The 17,530-nt window shown below is 40.1% G+C and overlaps 1 protein-coding gene across 6 annotated transcripts in view; it reads right to left on the bottom strand.

Moving 5' to 3' along the window:
* Window positions 1–10,079: 10,079 nt before the first annotated feature.
* Window positions 10,080–17,530, bottom strand: part of casz1 (castor zinc finger 1) — a 75,779-nt gene continuing 68,328 nt past the window's right edge. For 3 of the 6 annotated variants that reach the window (XM_057363314.1, XM_057363312.1, XM_057363313.1), the window contains exons 16-19: window positions 16,543–16,691; window positions 16,186–16,420; window positions 14,740–15,057; window positions 10,080–13,971 (exon numbers count right to left, since the gene is read on the bottom strand). In XM_057363314.1, the coding sequence (XP_057219297.1) occupies window positions 12,743–13,971; window positions 14,740–15,057; window positions 16,186–16,420; window positions 16,543–16,691 (1,931 nt within the window). In that variant the 3' untranslated portion in view covers window positions 10,080–12,742. The remainder of the gene's footprint in view (window positions 13,972–14,739; window positions 15,058–16,185; window positions 16,421–16,542; window positions 16,692–17,530) is intronic. The other 3 variants (XM_057363316.1, XM_057363317.1, XM_057363315.1) reach the window with 2 other exon arrangements.

Raw genomic sequence — 17,530 nt, 5'->3', positions numbered from 1 at the left:
ATATAATATACAACATATATAAAAATACAATATTTAATTTATATATATATATATATGACATATAATGACCACTTATCATGTGGCGCGACCAATAATATCAATAATTGTATTAAATTCAACATAACATGTATCTAATTTTATGTTTCTGAAATATGAATCTGATACAGCGTGCTTAAGTGAAAGGTATTTTTAAAACATTTATATCAGAATTTAAGAATTAAAGAAAATTTAAGACAAAATTATGGAACAAAAATAATAATTTAATCATTTAAGATAATTACTTACCAAAACTCAAAGAATTGTTTCTAAACAACTAAATGTTTGTAAAAGAAATGTTAAGCACGTCAAGGAAATTAATTATTTTTACGATAAATCACGGTCGCACCACATTCATTTTTTTTAAAACACTAAAATCACTTAATCTGTATTCATGTACACCACATTCTTAATATGTGAATAATTGCAATAGATATTATTATTTATTTGGGTTTTTAAAATCGGAATGTCGAAAATCCTTATACGTCATTGACTCATGTATATAAATGGTTGGGAAACCCATTTGAAAATCCTTTGCACAAAATGTAATACAAATAAAAGTAAAACAACACTGTTGACCCCCTAAACATCATTTGCATGGCTTAAGTGCCGTCATAGACTGCAATTAGAACAAATTACAGATACCAGCCATACCTGTCTCTATCTTTAACAATAGCACAACAGGTGCCCCATTAAAGCTGGATCCCTGGACACAGGCAGCCACTGGGGCAGAAAACCTCTCCAAGTTCTCTTAGCTTTGCATGAGAAAGGTCAAGCTTAATTCTACAGGGATGGATTGAAGGGGTGACTTCCTCTTTCCGTCTCAGATAAGATAAGTAGGAACACACACGGTGCTGCATGTGTAGGAGGCAGCCTGTTTGATGTTTTGCTAATGTGGGTCCAGACCTCTGGAACACCACTGGGTATCCTGCAGTCAAAGGGAATCCACTGATGGACAGATGGTATCATGCGCTACAGGACACTTTCTCTCTGTACTGTTGGTAGCTGACAGCATGCTATGTTGCATGTTTGCAAAACATTTGTGTTTCTATCAGATTGTGGTCCGTAAGGTCCCTGGATCTTTTAATGCATCCCTATAGTGGAAAACATCTCATTTTACTTAAAAATTAATTAAACACTATTTTAATAAATTGGTAATTTTTTTAGTGTTTTTAGGTAAGTTAACGTTACATGCGTACTTCAGCCAAGTGGAATGGGGGCTCCATTTTCCACTAGGGCTGTATAATATATCAAAATTAGGCTATTGAAATTACAGTTAATCATATTGCAAAATGTATTATCGCAATGGTTTGCAATAACATTGTCAGATTAGTTTTCTTTCATGTCTTTCAACAGTAAAACATGACTGTTCACTTTCAGAAGTGTAATGATGTTTTTTTCTGAAAAATAATATTAAACATGTTGTTAATTTATATTAAAAATTGCATTAAAATATTTCAAAAGTAATTTTACAAACATAAAATAAAACATCACAGTGTTGCATATTGTACATCGCATTACAGCTTTCTTTTATAGACGGTTTCAAAGCAACAACATTAACAAGTGTTGCTGCGCATGCACGCTTTTGTGGACCAAACTTTCGTTACAAATCCGCAAAGAATAGTCCCTGTGTAGATTATATCTGAAAACAAGCAAAATAAATAACAATTCCATTAGCTAGCAAGTTAAAACTATGTTTGTATGGGTTACCAGAAGAAGAAACATTATGGCTAAACTTAAAGGTACAGTGCGGGATGTTTTGTATGATCTATTAACAGAAATGCAATATAACATACAAAACTGTGTCTTTAGATGTGTATAAAAACCTTACGTAATGAAAAGTTTTTATTAACTTAGAATAAACCAGTTGTATCTACATAGGGAGCGGGTCTATCTACATGGAATTTGTTATGTTGCACAGCCATGTTTTGGACAGTAAGCTCTAACAGACAAACAGCTCTACAGAGCGCGTTTCGTATATGTTGGTCTACTTAGTGTGTTTTTTTAGACGCAGCTTGCATCATCACTGAGTTGAAGACGCACAAAGTAGTAAGTCGTAGTACGGAGAGAAGGAGGAGTAGTCATCCTATAGCTGAAGCAATACGCCCTTTTCACATGACGTCACGCATCTTCCGTTCTGCCGCGAAGCAGTGTATCGTTACTTCCGCTAGCAATCCAGTTCATAAGGTGGCGGTAATGCACCTATAAGCTGGTTTGCCACCCGCTTTAAAACTCAATAAGTAGAAGTTACTTCCATTAGCGCCTCAGAATGGAGTTTACCAAGTCCCTTGCACATCTGCCACAAATAAGGCTAGATGATGTACAACGTTGTAACAAGCAGAGTGGGACGAGAGAGATGCTCGTCATCGCTCGCGTCACCGGCTCTCGCAGTTCCCTCACGGCCCTCGTCCCGCTCTGCTTGTCACAAACGTCTTGCAGACTAATTTTAGCCTACGACAAGATCAAAGCTAGAGAAATGATACAAATTCTTCGTTGAACAGTACCTGTTTGATTATGAAGGTAAGTGTTTTCTTTTCTTTTTGTGTTTGCGAAGGTGCTAGGATAAGTAGGAATACGTGTTCTGTCAGAACTATTGTTAAATTCCAGCACGACGGGAAAACGGAAGTTCTTCTTCTTCTTCTTCTTCTTCTTGTTTGTTGCACGACGGATGTTATGATACACTGCTTTGCGAAAAGGCGGAAGTTAAGTGACGTCACTGTGAAAAGGGCTTATTGATTGTTCTGTCTTAGAGGTTTTGATAAAATGGAGGACCATGCGTATTGTGCACAAGCGCCGACAGAGCGTGAATCTCCGTCGTTAAAGAAGCGCAAACGTGATGCTGCCAGACGAACTCGAGACAAACGGCGGCAGAAATCCAGGATAAACATCGGTGTATCTATTACCAGATGGAAGGCACTGTTGAGAGACAAATGTTTTCAAGGCGACGCCGAAGTTGCCTGTTTTCTGCTAGACTGGTAAGATAATTCAACATTTTCAATGTTTCCACTTTTTCAATGTTTACCAAACAACTGTTTTGTTGAAACGGTAACGTTAGCATTTTATACAAATGGCCATATAACCTCCGAATAATAATGTTTTTCCGTCCCTGCGGTACGTACTCCGGTTGTTCCTGACTTTACAAAGGGGGAGACAAACGTCTACTAACTTACACCTAACTGCCTATGTCGCTGTCAGATCAAACGCTTTGAACAGCGTTGCTATTTACGATTAGCTAACTTTAGTTACTTCACTACTCTCAGCGTGTACTAGATAGCACGCAAGAAATATATCTAATTATAGAATTGCAACAGTAACTTTCGCAATAGAATAAATGCTAAATGATTAATTACGTTAATATATTGCCTTACCTTTGTAAAGAAACATCGTTGCTTGTATCACTGCTATCCGCTGTCTCAGTAGACGACATCTTTTTTTACTGTTGCGGCCACCATTGCACTTTGAAAGGGAGGGGTGGGCAAATGACTCAGAGATTCGTTGCAAAACTATAATACAAGGCTAGTGGCCGCCGATTTTCAAGAATTGCGCCTTTAAATTTGAAAACTTTACACAATTATTTTTTTTATAAAATTAATATACAATAAAATTAAACAAATTGTTTATTTAATACAATGATTATAGAATAAAATATAAGTTAATGTTAATTAAATAAAATATAACTGGTTATATTATTAGCCACCACTAGCCAGACCGATCTACAAACACAGACCGGAAGTTAACTTCAGGCCAGCCGCGTGCGTCCGATGAAACCGTCAGTAAGTGTTTAGCCTATAATTTTCCAAACACCAAATAAGTCTCCTTTACGTTTGCGCCCTTTTATTGAAATATTATCACAAATAACACACTCGTTTGTGTTTAAATTAAGTTTGTAGTATTCTAGCTATATGAACTTTTACGATTTAAAAGTTGTACGACTCTATGACAGACTGCACCTTTGGGAGCTCAATATTCTAGCCAGGTGTAAATGGGCCAAGGTCACACGAGACCGTGCGCGTAAGACCTTAGTGGGCTAAATCCAAGTCCAACAAAGCCCACTCAAGTCATAAAGCACTTTGTCATCACTTATATGATTGTTCAATCGAGCAGGATTGCATTTCACCCCGCTTTGTGGCTGCTGTCACTTGATGTTCCTCTGGCCCCGTTTCAACTCTAAATGGAACAAATACCGATAGCCCGTCGTCCTCGTGCGGCAGGCGCTGTGGTGGTCACAACGTCGTCAAGAGGGTGGGGCGTGAAAAACAGAAAGAGGCGAAAAACAATAGCGGGCTGTAAAGGAGAAGAATAAATCTCACGGGAGCTGAGAGGGCCTGGAAGTGGGTAATACAGGAGACAATATTTATGAATGGGTCTGTAATGAGCCATCAGCGCCATGGTGCATATGAGAGCTTTGGCGAAGAAAAATGCCCTTGTCCTACACGGCGTTCGTGTTATAGAGGCTAGAATGGATTATCGGGGGTCCTTGTCTGCCTGTTGAGGGCCGAGGACTGCAGGCGGTGGTGGGGCAACAGGTGCGGCCCTCGCCGGGGCTTGCAAATTAGACAGATCGCGCACGTGCGCCAGCTGGAAGGTGCCTCGGGCGCCGAGGAAAGGAGGAAGTGAAAACAAAGGTCGGCTGGGTTCACGTCGACGAATCCGTTCCTCCATCCTTGTCGCTTCGCTTTTAAGTTACGAACCCTGCGAGGACACGCCAGATAACAATGACATAAAGCCCCGTGCACTGCTATAACTCCGCGCCTTAAACCAACAGAGTTGCGTTTCGCTTCGAGCTGAGAGTTTATGCCTTAATGAAGACGATGCTTCCTCATCACGGTACCTGTGTAATTACAGCAGCTCTGCTATATCCTGCAGCTCAGCTCTTAATGATTGTGGAATAAGTAAGATGTCTGATGCCTGGAGAAATAACCAAGTCTCTTGTACAGCTGGAGGGTTGCTCTGTCATTAATGTGTTTATTAAAGACTGTTTAGAAATGTGTTGCTTGCATAAAACGCCGTGCGCTTTGAAACGCTACTAAAACGTTAGAAACTGTTACGCGGTCAGAAATAGCGGTTTCATATTGTTTTCAACAAAAATGTGGGTTTTCTCTGTTGCGAGAATATAGTTTTACTACAGTTGAACTGCTGAAGAAAATGTGAATGGGAATAGATTTGATCTTTGGTAATGTTTTACTATTGCCACTCCTTTACAATCTCAAAGTATGTTTAGTGTTAAGGATATGAAAAGGTTTATTCTAATCTTTTTCTGAGTAAAAGAGCAAAACGTGCTACAATTATCTTAGTATCGTGATGTTGTGTAATTGATCTCCCAAACCTTCCCTGCTGAAAAAACAATAGAAACCATCACAGAAATTCTAATGGTTTACATTAACACATATGAACCATTTGCTTTTTCCATTAAAAGCATTGCAAAATTCCTTACTGTAGTGTGTTGGGCATTTACTGGTCTACTGTTATCCCACCAATAGAATCCATCCCATACCAGTGGACACCATTATAGTATACACAAACCAATACAATTCCCATTATAACCATTAAATGCATTAATGTTTCTGTTGTGTTTTCGGCAGGGTTTTTTTTCAGCAGGGCTAGTTTCACAAAATTTGAAATGTACAACAATCATTTGAACTCATTGCCTATAATAACATATTTGTTCTGCAATGCAAAGTTATTTGGTAACAAAAACACACATTAGTAATGTATTAGTGATGAATTGGGTGTTAAGTGACAGTGTTTGAAGTATGTGGAGAGAGGAGGCCAGTGTGTTTAACCACCATAATGTGAAAGATTAGCACAAGCCTTGTCCCACCTGTTTTTACTTTTCTCTTCATAAGAAACCACAGCTGCTGCTCCAAACAAGGCATTTGAAACGTTTTTATTTACCTTGTTCCAGTTCATAAGGAAGCATTTGGAAACTCTGTCCTTATTTCCTTATGGTCAAATAAAACCTTCGGTATCAGAGCATCATATCCTGTGTGGTTTATCAAAAGGTCTGTTTCTCCTCTCTCTAATTCTCTTTGTTGTTAACCTTGATTTAGGAGTCGGTTAAATGGACGAAATTGGTAGCTGGGTTTTATTTCTCCCTCTTTTTCATTCAATAAGGTTCAGTTCAAAAAACGCTCTGGTTTGTGTCTAAGATATGAACTTTGTAGCTTGCAGGTGCTTGAATATTGAAATACTCTTTATGTACATCTTAGAAATATATTTAAAAGTTCCAGTAAGTAAACGTACAGTATGCTGACAAAAGAGGCAGGTATATTTGGCCTATACTTGTAGTCAATATGTTGATCGAAATATAGTTTTATATACTGTCTTATGAGTTTACATTTACAAATTTATAAATAATCAACTATACATATGATGTTTACTTAAAACATTGATGTAAACTAGTTGTGTACTTCAGGTACTGTAGTATAGTACATCATTGATATTAGTATACCTACTTCATAAAGTATACTTATTTACTAATTTCATCCAGTTACCAAAATGCATGCACGGTATTGTGGGATATCATAGTCGCAGTGAAGGATACAGTATGTGCTTTCTAGACAGGGTATTTCTCAAGCAACATTAGATTCGGCTGTGCCGGGTTGGGTTGCGTTTTGCCCTTCTCCCTCCACATACACAGCCTACAAAGGAGGCAATTTTTACTGTTCGGACACGGCCGATGTGAAGTATCAGGATTTATCGCTTGCATTTGCCTGACGCCGTTCAGTATTGATTGCCTAGACGTGTGATTTCATAGAGCCGCATCTCCATCTGTATACACCATATTCTCTAAGTATTGAACATTTTCATCTTTCTTCAATACAAGCTAATTGGATTAAATTTGCGCAATATTCATATTGCTGTGCATTGTGCCTCTGCCAAGCGGCTCTGTTTTATGGCTCCGGTGCACGCTGTCGGCCCCGCGTTTCTGCCGTGATCACGCTGCTAAGGACCACATCAACCATCTCAGCTCATTCTCAGCAAGCCTGCTGGGCTTTCCCCCGCAAGAAACCCGACCGATTCTCTGTGGAATCGTGCTAAATTAACCAAATTTACAGCTTAGCACTTAAGGATCTCCTTAGTTGGTAAGTAAATGGCCCTTGCTGGCGCGTGTATGCGCATGTGTGCGAGAGAGTAATGCCTTGTTGCTCCCAGTACTCTCCTTCAGGAAGGAGTCGTAAAGAGCTGAAACATCTCCCCTGTGCTTCAGAGATGGCTGCTCAGCCCTTAAGCAAACTGCTTGTAATGTAACAGCTCCCTGCCTGAGTGCCAAAATCTGCTAATCCAGTTTTTCTTTGATAATTTCTACAACTACACAACAAGAGTCTTGCATTTCAAGGCCTGCGCAGAGGAGTGATTGCGTTTAGGTAACGTTTTCACAACATTTCAACTCAACTAAACGTCTGCATGCCCTCATATATTAAGTTACTATTAATTAAACTATTACAAATATGATAATAATGATGTGTAAGTTCAAGCAGCTCTACACAATTATAACACATGTAGCATGTAGTGCTGTAGTATTACTCACCAATTATTCAGTTTCATAATAACTTGTAACCTGTTTTCACTTCCACAAAATTGCTTTCAAAAAGGTGAGTTTTTATCTGCGTGTTTGTTTCTCTAACTAAATTTCTTCACATGGGCATGCGCAGCTGCGCGGCTTCAAGCAAAAACTTGCGTGTTTTCGACAGGTGTGTCTTTTGTTCGTGCTGAGATAAGAGGATAGTAAATCTTTATTAATCTGGATGGTTTTGTCACCCTGATTTGCCAAAATTTGCAAAACCGTCTTTTGAATAGCCTGAAGTCTGACTAAATGCGTTTAAAGTCATATTTATGCTAAAATCTCCTCTGATCAAATGAGAAGCATTTCTTCTCATTTCAGTATACATGAATTCAGAGAATAGCATTTGTACATATCAGGCCTGTGACATTACCGCCAATAAGGTCTTGTTAAAGTTAAATTGGCTGAATGTGTGTCTAATTCTCTTTTTCCTTTGGGGTCCCTGAACTTAATTTTTCACACAAGCAGCAGCTGCTACCAAAAGCACGACAGCTTGCTGATGAATCCTTTTTTAAACTCTGACCGAAGGTCTCTTAAAATAAAGGCACGCATGAATGGAAAAAGCTAAATGAACGCGAATGCCAAAGGTTAAAAGAGGAAATGAGCAGCGATTGCACAGATGCGAGAACAAGTCTGTGATTACAGATATGAACAGACTGAATGATTCTAGCAATATTTCTGACAAACATGAACATCATTTCATCTGAATTATTGTGTTGTTTTAAAGTTTGAAGGTATAATCACAATGTAACATATACTAAAAATATAGCCTTCCCCAATTTCTGTAAGAAAGCAATGGTTGAAAGTTTTGTGGTTCATTCCTGTGCATCCTAATAGATGATGTTTGACCACTGCTAATTTGACATATGTACAGAACACATGTTTCTGAACCTCATTGTTTCTTCTTGTGCTGCTGCAGTGTTTCACACAACCTGTTCCTGGAACATCAACCCTTTGAGCATCAGTCCAGTCTGGATATGACTAAACTGAGCACATACAGTACAAAGACTGCCAAGAATCATGATACAAATGTATCGTCTTAAACCAGTCATGAATGCAACCCAACGTTTTCACACAAGTGTTACATCAAGCGTTGCATGAATTTTTTAATTATTTTTAAAGAAAAAAAAACAACTCAGGTTTTAAAAGTTAGATAAGGGCATGCTGTCACATGTTCTAAATGCTGCACGAATATTTAAAATATTTTACTTTTCTTGCTTTTAACAATTGTTACATTTGACACTTTTTCTGTTAAATTAATTATGCCATTTTCTTATTTAGATGTTATAAAACATTACCATGGGCTATTTAGTATGTACCACTGTGATGCCTTATCCCATATATAGGATTTATATTTTTGTGTGTATTTGTCTTTGGCTGCTCTTACATTTAACTGTATATATTTTATTTCTATTTCTTATAACTTTATAGTTGTGTTTTTTATAATTGTTCACATATCATCCAGCAGCTAAACTGTATTTCATTGTTCCTAAACAGTGACAATAAAGTTCTATATAGTGTGTGATGCACACCAATGGGGAAATATGAATTCTTTTGTAAGCCTTTGTGCTTATATGTGCCTATACAGAAATATTTAGAAAACAAACTACTTGATTGATTAAAATACAGATATTTTAAAAGATTTTTTAAAATAGACAATTTATCGAATTTATATACAAAAAAATACTAAAAACAGGTTTTCCTGTAGTTGTTTTTCATAATCCAGACAATAAGGTGATCTGTCATTTCAACAGCAGCCTGCACGAGTTTGGAGGTTGTTTCCGTCTGGTTTTTGTGTAATATAATTTCCATAGTAGTTTTTTTTTCTTTTTTCAAGATTATATGCAGGATGCCAGCTGGCAGACAGATGGTGACGGCTTTACACATTTTTATTTAAAGACACATCAGAAGAAAAAGGAGGGTGAAGGAACAGAACAGCTGTAGCGTATGGCACAGGATGGTTTGCTGGTCATAGAGAAGCAGAAGACAGGAAAAGGAACAACCACCAAAGAGCTTCATTCTGTTGATAAATTAAGAACTTTCTTAATGATAATAATTTAAGCCCTAAATATCACCAGCCATATAAAATTAAAAAAAATTGCTTTTTTAATTATTTATGTTTGTAAACATATGCATGTATTTACTGTCGCCAGTGTGCACACACTTTGACTCTGTCTGTGTATGTGTAAATGCTCTGTCTCTTGAGGAAAAGGATGATGTTGGAATACTATTTTCCTCCCTCTGTTGGGCGTCTTCTGTGTCGTACCACAGAGCCGGGGCCTTGTGCCCTTTAGCTGTGTTTGTCTCAGTGGGTGAGGGCTTATTAACTGCAGCCTTGTTCAACTCTCTCGCCAGCACAGCAGTGCTACCAAGACAAACCGCATTGGATTCTGGGATGCAACCATGATTTAAAAGCTCGCATCAGCACAAATCTCATCAAGTAAACACATGACCTGAAACATTGTGTGGACCATTTGCATTGTTATAATAATTATAATTTCTTTATTTTGAGTCTTTACAAATCCTGCTATTTTACACACAAAATGTATTCGAGTGCACGGTAAAGCTCCCAGGCCAAAAGCCATATCAGTGTTTCACCGGGAGGCAGAAATCAACCTTGCAGCCTTGCACTTGAGACCAGAGAACACAACGTCCTGTGAGAGGGGCATGCCATATGCAAAATACATGTCAACAAATTTAAATAAAACACACAAAAACAATAACAAACAAAACAGAGTTCTGGGTGGTATTAAATGATTCGGATATCGGAGGTGATGAACATTGTTACTGCGCACGATATACAGCTTTGAAAAATATGATTTTTTATCGTAAAAGGTAGAAATGCACACTCCACTGTTCAGTGCTACAATAATGGGACTCGTATAGATTTAATTACCACTAATTCCTCTACCACTATGGGAAAACCATAGCAATAACAACACAACCTCGCAAACACTCGCACGCTGTTTCTCACACGCACATACATACAAGCAAACTATACTGGTGTAACGTCAGTTTTTAACTTTTTATTCTTTATTTCTCCTTTTTATTTTATTTTTAAAGGAAGCTTTTAATCAAAGAGCATTTTTGTTCATATATAGTTTTTACAGAAGAAAATACTATACAACCTTTTCCCTCCTGAAACAATATTTCGAAGATATTCATCTACACATTTAGTTTCCTATATAATGATAGTTCTTCAAAGCCACGTTTAGGAAACAATTAATCGTAATTTCCTTGCCTCATTTTTTTCTTGTTATATTCAAGAGAGGCCAAGCAAACAAAATTCATTCTCTCTTTTTTGTGTGTAATTTGGAGCGGAGCACTGCAATTATTTCCTCTGTATAGAATTCATATAAATTACAGTCATCATTAGTGTTATGCGTTTGGCAGGCCAGGTCCTAGCATGCCTGTCTCACGTTGAAATCATTCAATCTTGGAAGCAAAGAAACCTTTTTTTTCCTTTTTTTCTCCTTAAATAAAACACAGAGCAACAGAATCTTCATCACACTGAAGACTATTTGTGCATCAAAGCAAAGTGAACTAAGCAACATTATAAAGCAAATTCCCTGTTAAAAGATAAAATATCATTTCAAAAGGTAAAAATGAACCTAAAAAGTGCAAAAACACCCTAGAATTTTCTCATCGCAAGGTCACATAAATATTAAATAACGTGTCATTGTTGGAGTGAAACCACATCTGTTGTAATGAGAAAATGAAAGCTTGAAACATTGTTTTCTGTCTGTACAATTCATAAAATCACACACTTTCCATCACCAGCATTCATCACGGTGTTTCTGTGATGTCAGTCCTCCATTCAGCCCTCTTAGAAAAACTAAGAGTCTCTCCCCACGTTTCTTCCCATTTTAGAAATAGATATATGAGGCTTCTGAAAAAAAGAAGCTTCAAAAAGCCAGTCTCCATCCTCCGACTTCGTTACAACAGTTTTTTCATGCTACAGAAACAGTGAAGGGAAGAGGAAAAATAACACCTACAAAAGTCTTGTTTTTTCCCTACATTCCGAGACACTTGTCTCCTGCTTTGTGTTTGATGGATACTTGAGTACGTCTATTTTGTGGAGGAGAAAAACTCAAAAAATGACATAGCTGTAATCTTCTCCCATTCATCCTGGGCAGTAGCACCATCATCACATTAAAAACTTTCCAAAACACAGGGGGCTGCTCGCCCCCGTCATCGCAAAAGAACCCATTTACAGTGAAACACTTTCACGTCATCCGGTCATGCCTGTGCAATTACAAAATAATGCAAAAACAAACAAACGAAAAAGCCATAGTAATGCAATTGTGTAAAAGACAACAACATTTCTTAAATAGAAGCTTGAGCTTTCATCTATACAAAAGTGCGCTATGAATATGCAATGCCAAACGGGTCCTCGTTGAGAAAATTTGGTGAGCTGCGTTCATATGGCCTCGAGCTTTGCAGTCACTGGTTACTGTTTGTCCTAAAGAGGTGAACGTCCATGTGGAATTGAGCCTATGACATCACAGACCATGATAGCAGGTTTAAGTGAGAACTGTGAGAATTGTAAATAATAAAAACAGAATCAACTGATAAACTGAGGAGCATCAAAGAACTGGCGCAGGCCGCTGCACTTCAATATTATTAAAAATGACACAAGATGTTTCTAAATCAGTTATTGTCAGCGACATTCTTTTGTAAAATATTTCCTGTACCACTCCAGTGGTACGAGGGTCCTGCGACCCAGTGACTGCAATTAAAATGTACATTAACATCCACACGTCTACTTTATATAGATATTCATATATAGAGAGATTGTTTTTTCCTTATTTTTATCCACACACAAAAAGTAACAAATGAAATTGAATAAATTAAAGTCAAACATGCACACACACAAAAGACTGATGTGTAGGAAAAGGTTTACATAGCCACCCATGTGTAAAAGAGGGCCTCGTCTGTCTATTTCTGTTCATTTTTTAATGCATAATTAAATTAATAATGTTGGTCATCTTGTAAACATCATAATAAATCATTTTGGGCCTTCACTTTTCTTGTGTAGTTACTTGTTTGCCTGTCATCTGCAGCGTCTCTAAGCATGATAAATGAGGCCACTCAAACTTGCGTTTGTTCAGGGAATTCATAGTTCTTCTTCTACAGCATAGATTAGGGCTCAGTCTCCCGCTCCTCCTTATCCAGTCGGGAAGTCTCGGTGTGGTTCATGGAAGCATTAAAACTCTCGCCATTGTCCGGCATGGAATCTTCGTACGAGTCTGTGTTCATGTCCTCCTCCTGTTCCTCGTCTTCTTCCTCATCATCGTCATCGTCCTCCTCGGCTATCGGCTCTTCCTCAGCGGACAGGTCATCTTCTGGATCTCCAGATGTGCCGGTAGTGTCGTCATGAGGATTGGTCAGGCCCATCGAGGTAGCGGGGCCAGGGATCAGGGACAGTGGTTCCCGATGCATCTTCTTGCTCAGGTCCATGGAGTCGCAGAGACCCAATCCAGCAGCATTTTTCAGGAAGAACAGCGAGCTGTTGGTGTCCGTTCCCAGGTTCAGAGAGCTGTCGAGGTTCACTGCAGGATGCTCATACTCACCGGCGCTCCCAGTCGAAGGAAGGTACATGGCCACATTGTTGTAGGTCAGCCCCGGCGTGCCGGGTGAGGTCAGGGGCAGGTTCATGGACACTGGGGGCACAGCTAGGCCTGGATGGTGGTGGTTGCCATCCCGGTTGGGGGACACAGACGGCAGCTCACCACGCTCCTGCTTCTCATGCTTGCGCTTGTGGGAGTCCATCTGGGACATCCCTACCACTGTGTGCTTGCACTCCGGGTAAGTGCAGTGGAAATGCGAACACTTGAGCTTGTACTTGCAGTCGGCTACTTCGCAGTCGACGCTGGAGCTGAACTGACAGAATCCGGCAGCGCTGATTACGTCCTGCTTGCCGTGGTGCTTTCGGTGCGCCGTGACCTTGGTGCTGTCCGTGCAGCGGAAGCCGCAGCGCAGGCAATGGAAATGGGTGCTGTTTCCAGAGAACTGGCAGTCTGGAAAGTTGCAGCACAGTGATGACTTGAAGCGCTTGAAGTCGTCCAGGACCAGGTTGTCCACGCGGTCGTGGTGCTGGGCGTGTTTGTACATGTGGGTGCGTCCGCAGAACTTGTAGCCGCAGTTCTCCCTCGTGCAGTGGTAGTGGGTGACCTTCAGAGAGAACTGGCAGGACGTGTCTTTGCAGTCCTCGTAGAGGTCGTAGCGGCGGAAGCCCTCCAGCATCATGCCTTCGTCCAGCATCTTGCGAGATGAGGCAGTCTTGCGACGCTTGCCGAAGGGTGACATGTCTTCGATGATCCAGAAACGTTTCTTGGAGCCAGTTGCCGTGGGAATAGAGATGGTGTTACCTGTTGGTAAAAAGGCGTTTGCAGGTTAGATGTCAAGTAGCAATTCTGCAAAAGCAGGAGACACGTGCTCTATCAAAGCTACACGTAACGTCCCCTCCTACAGTCATGTGCTAGGATGTGATTCCATGCTATAAACAGGCCAGTGTCATTTGTATAATGTACCGGTGACATTTTAACGTGCCACGCATAGGTATACTACTGTACACCTGGCTTTATGGGAGAGCGGGATTTTCTCCAATAAGCCTGAGGTCAGTGCTAATGATGTGCACTCCGTACTGGCCAGCAGGAATCACATGACTCTATTAAACTCTGGCAAGATTAAACTAGCCCTTTACAGCAGGCTACTAATGGACAGCATTTTAAACTGTGGACACAATGGCAGTGTGCAATGTACTGAATGTGACCAAAAGCAATTTATTGGCTTGTTTGTTACTAAATTGCATATGTAACATTTTTTAAACTAGACAATATTCTTAAAGTCCCCATGAAACAAGCACAGTTTTCTTTCCTGTGCTGATGTGTTTGATGTGGTATGCTGTCGGAATTTCTTATATTTTCCCAAAAGAAAAACACTGCCAATATGAAATACATACAGTATATCTACATAATATGTAATCTTTACTAATGGTTAGCCTAGAAAAGTCTCAAAAGTTTGTTCATGGGGTCTTTAAAGAAAGGCGTTTATTCTTACATCAACTTTTTAAAATCCCTAACCCAAACTACAGTTAGACTAGAGCTGCAGTGTTCGGGTGGAGACGGGATAAGTACCTGCAGCGTCCTGCACTATAGGGACGTCATTTTTTACCGAAGACGAAGTAGGAATGATGGGGCTGAAAGCTGGTGTGTTGGTTGGCATGACAACACTCCTACTGGCTCCGAGAGAGGCGCTGAGCAGAGAGTATGACAGACAGGATGGGGAGATAAGGTATGGAAGCGAAGGGAGTGGCGGCCGGAGAAGAGCCGAGGAGAGACATGGAGGCTGACTCTGGAGCGCGGGCTGATGAGAAGGTGGAGGAAGCGGTGCAGACTGAGAAGAAGGAGGAGTATCGGCAGAGGTAGTGGTGGCAGGGACCTGACAGCCTGGTCCTACAGAGACACAGTGCCACGGAAGGATGGTGAAAGACAGACACAGGAAGGTACGAGACATAAAGGGTGGGGGAGGAAAAAGGGAAAGAGATCAAGTAATGAAATAATGAAAGCCAAATGGTAACCAAAGTCAAGACAACAGCCAAAAGCAACAGTGATGAGAATGGAAGATAACATTTGAAATCAAACAGCCAAACCATAAAAATCAATTCAATGAAGGAGAGCCCAGATTCAAAGAGCAAAAGCTCAGATTTAGTAAGCGATGGTGGTCGTTTTGCTAACTTTCTCCAGTTTTACATGGTAAAAATGGTAACCGCGAGTTTCAAGTTTTTTGCCATGCACGAATGCTAGCAATCATAATTATTTCGGTCAAATTATGTGGTTATTTAAATTCAGAAATAACACATTTTAAAGAGAATTTCTTTTCTTAATTTTGTTAGTTTAATTGACAATCACTAACAATAAAACAATCTAACTTATGGAAGAATGTCTCTGAATCTTCAGATAGTCTAAAAACATTTTAGGATAGCTGCTTCGGCTATTTCTTTCATTTTGAGCCCATTGAAAAAGGCTGATAACCTGTGCTGCCTGAGTGCAGGCGACCGAGTTCAATGACAGTAGAGATGGGACGCCTCTGTTAGAGTCGCCATGGGGACGGTGTTAATGTGAGCTGTGTGTGTGGAGGACTATATAACAAATTTAGTGCTCTATAATTTAATAAATATCATTACAGTGGGAAACATTTGGTGGCTCTGATGCTACATGAAGTCGCTACTTTACGAGTCGCAGCTACAAGGAATTCAGTAAGAGTAGCGGATTTTACATGACTATATATCAGGGGAGCACGAAAGCCCGCAGGTCACTGACACAACGACCCAACACTGGTGAAATTTGATCGGGAGAAATCTCTAAAGATTTCCTCCAATGGTTTCATTCAGTGCTTTTTTATTTCGGCCGTGCTAGGCGGTGTAAAACACAGAAATACAGAAGTCGAACTCTTTTTAATTTGACAAAATTTGACACACTGAAAAAACTGAGACATTCAAGAATGCATGCTTTGTGATCGGCCCCTAATGCATCTTAAAATGTTTAACAGTCATTAATGTTGTGTTGCTGAGGTGGACTCACCTGCAGGCGAGCTATCGTTGCCCACAGGGGTGCTGCTGCAACTGCGGTCTGGGTTAGAGGATTCTGAGGAGAGGCCCAGCGGGCTTCCACCACCAGTGTAGTCCACATATTCATCATTTTCATCCATCATGTTGGAGAAGTTTGAAGTCAGACTAGGGTGGCTGCCCATCACACCAGACGACGCTAGACCTGCCATGTGCTGCATGTCTTCAGCCTGATGAGCATGAGAGCGCACCTATAGAACACACAAATACCGTTACAAAAGGGATACAAATCCGTTCAAAGATGACGCAAAAAACAGAGCAAAACAGATCTCATTTAGTATAGTTCCCTTTCTATCTTATAAAAGTGCCGCACCTGGGAAGGAACCCGGTCGAAGTTTTTCCCCATCATCCTCCTCATGTGTTTGCGGGCATGGGAGGTCATCTGGTGCTTGAGCAGGAAGGAGAACTGACAGCCTTCACGGATACAATGGAAATGGCTGTTAACTTGGTTGTACTTGCACCCTGCAAGAAACGAGCGATAAAATTAACTTGAGCGAAGAGCGTCTTCGCCGCGCCTGGGTTTCAGGGACAACATACATCATGGATTCTCAATGAGGTAATGAGGACATTGTGCTTCCGTCCCGCGCCTGCATAATGCAGAGAGACAGAGCAGATGAGTCCAGTGTCACACTGGGAAAGTAGAACCTTTTGAAGATTAGACCTGTGGTGCTCTTTTATTACAATGACATCTTTTATTCAATTTGGAATTTACATAAATACATTCTGCATTCGGAGAAGCAATAATGCACAACCCTGCAAACCAAAGTAAACACACAATTATTTCCATATTAAATTCATTTTTCACGACCTATCTGTTGCTGGTGTATAACCGCTCCCCCCCACCCCACACGCGTATCACGGTTGATATTTTTTTCGTACACAAAGGGACCTACTGATTTTAATTGCTATATGTTTTCAAATTTACAGATTGCCTCTGTGCACTAATCAAATATTGTAGGGTGCTCTTCGTAATTTTATTGTGAATAATGCACGCCACTATAATTGAAAGAGTAGTATTCAGGGCAGGTGCGGGCTTGTCCGTTACCATGGTTCCCGTGGCGTCGCGCGCGCCCGGCCGCCTGTTGTCAGATTGCTTTTGTACACAAGGGTGATATACTTTAAAAAGGCAGAGTTGAGTAAATATGAGCACATGCTGAAATATCAGGGCTCTTTGTGCCACGAGATCCTGGTAACCTCATCGCTGGTGTTCTGTTTAATGTTGCTGCCATGGATACGAGTCTCCCAGTCCAGCTGAACCATCAATTCTTTATGACTCGATGGCTTGCTTTTGTCACACGTCC

This window comes from Triplophysa rosa, linkage group LG21 (genome assembly GCF_024868665.1).
Source record: "Triplophysa rosa linkage group LG21, Trosa_1v2, whole genome shotgun sequence".
NCBI classification, from domain to species: domain Eukaryota; kingdom Metazoa; phylum Chordata; class Actinopteri; order Cypriniformes; family Nemacheilidae; genus Triplophysa; species Triplophysa rosa.
This window is presented reverse-complemented; position numbering and strand designations above follow the sequence as displayed.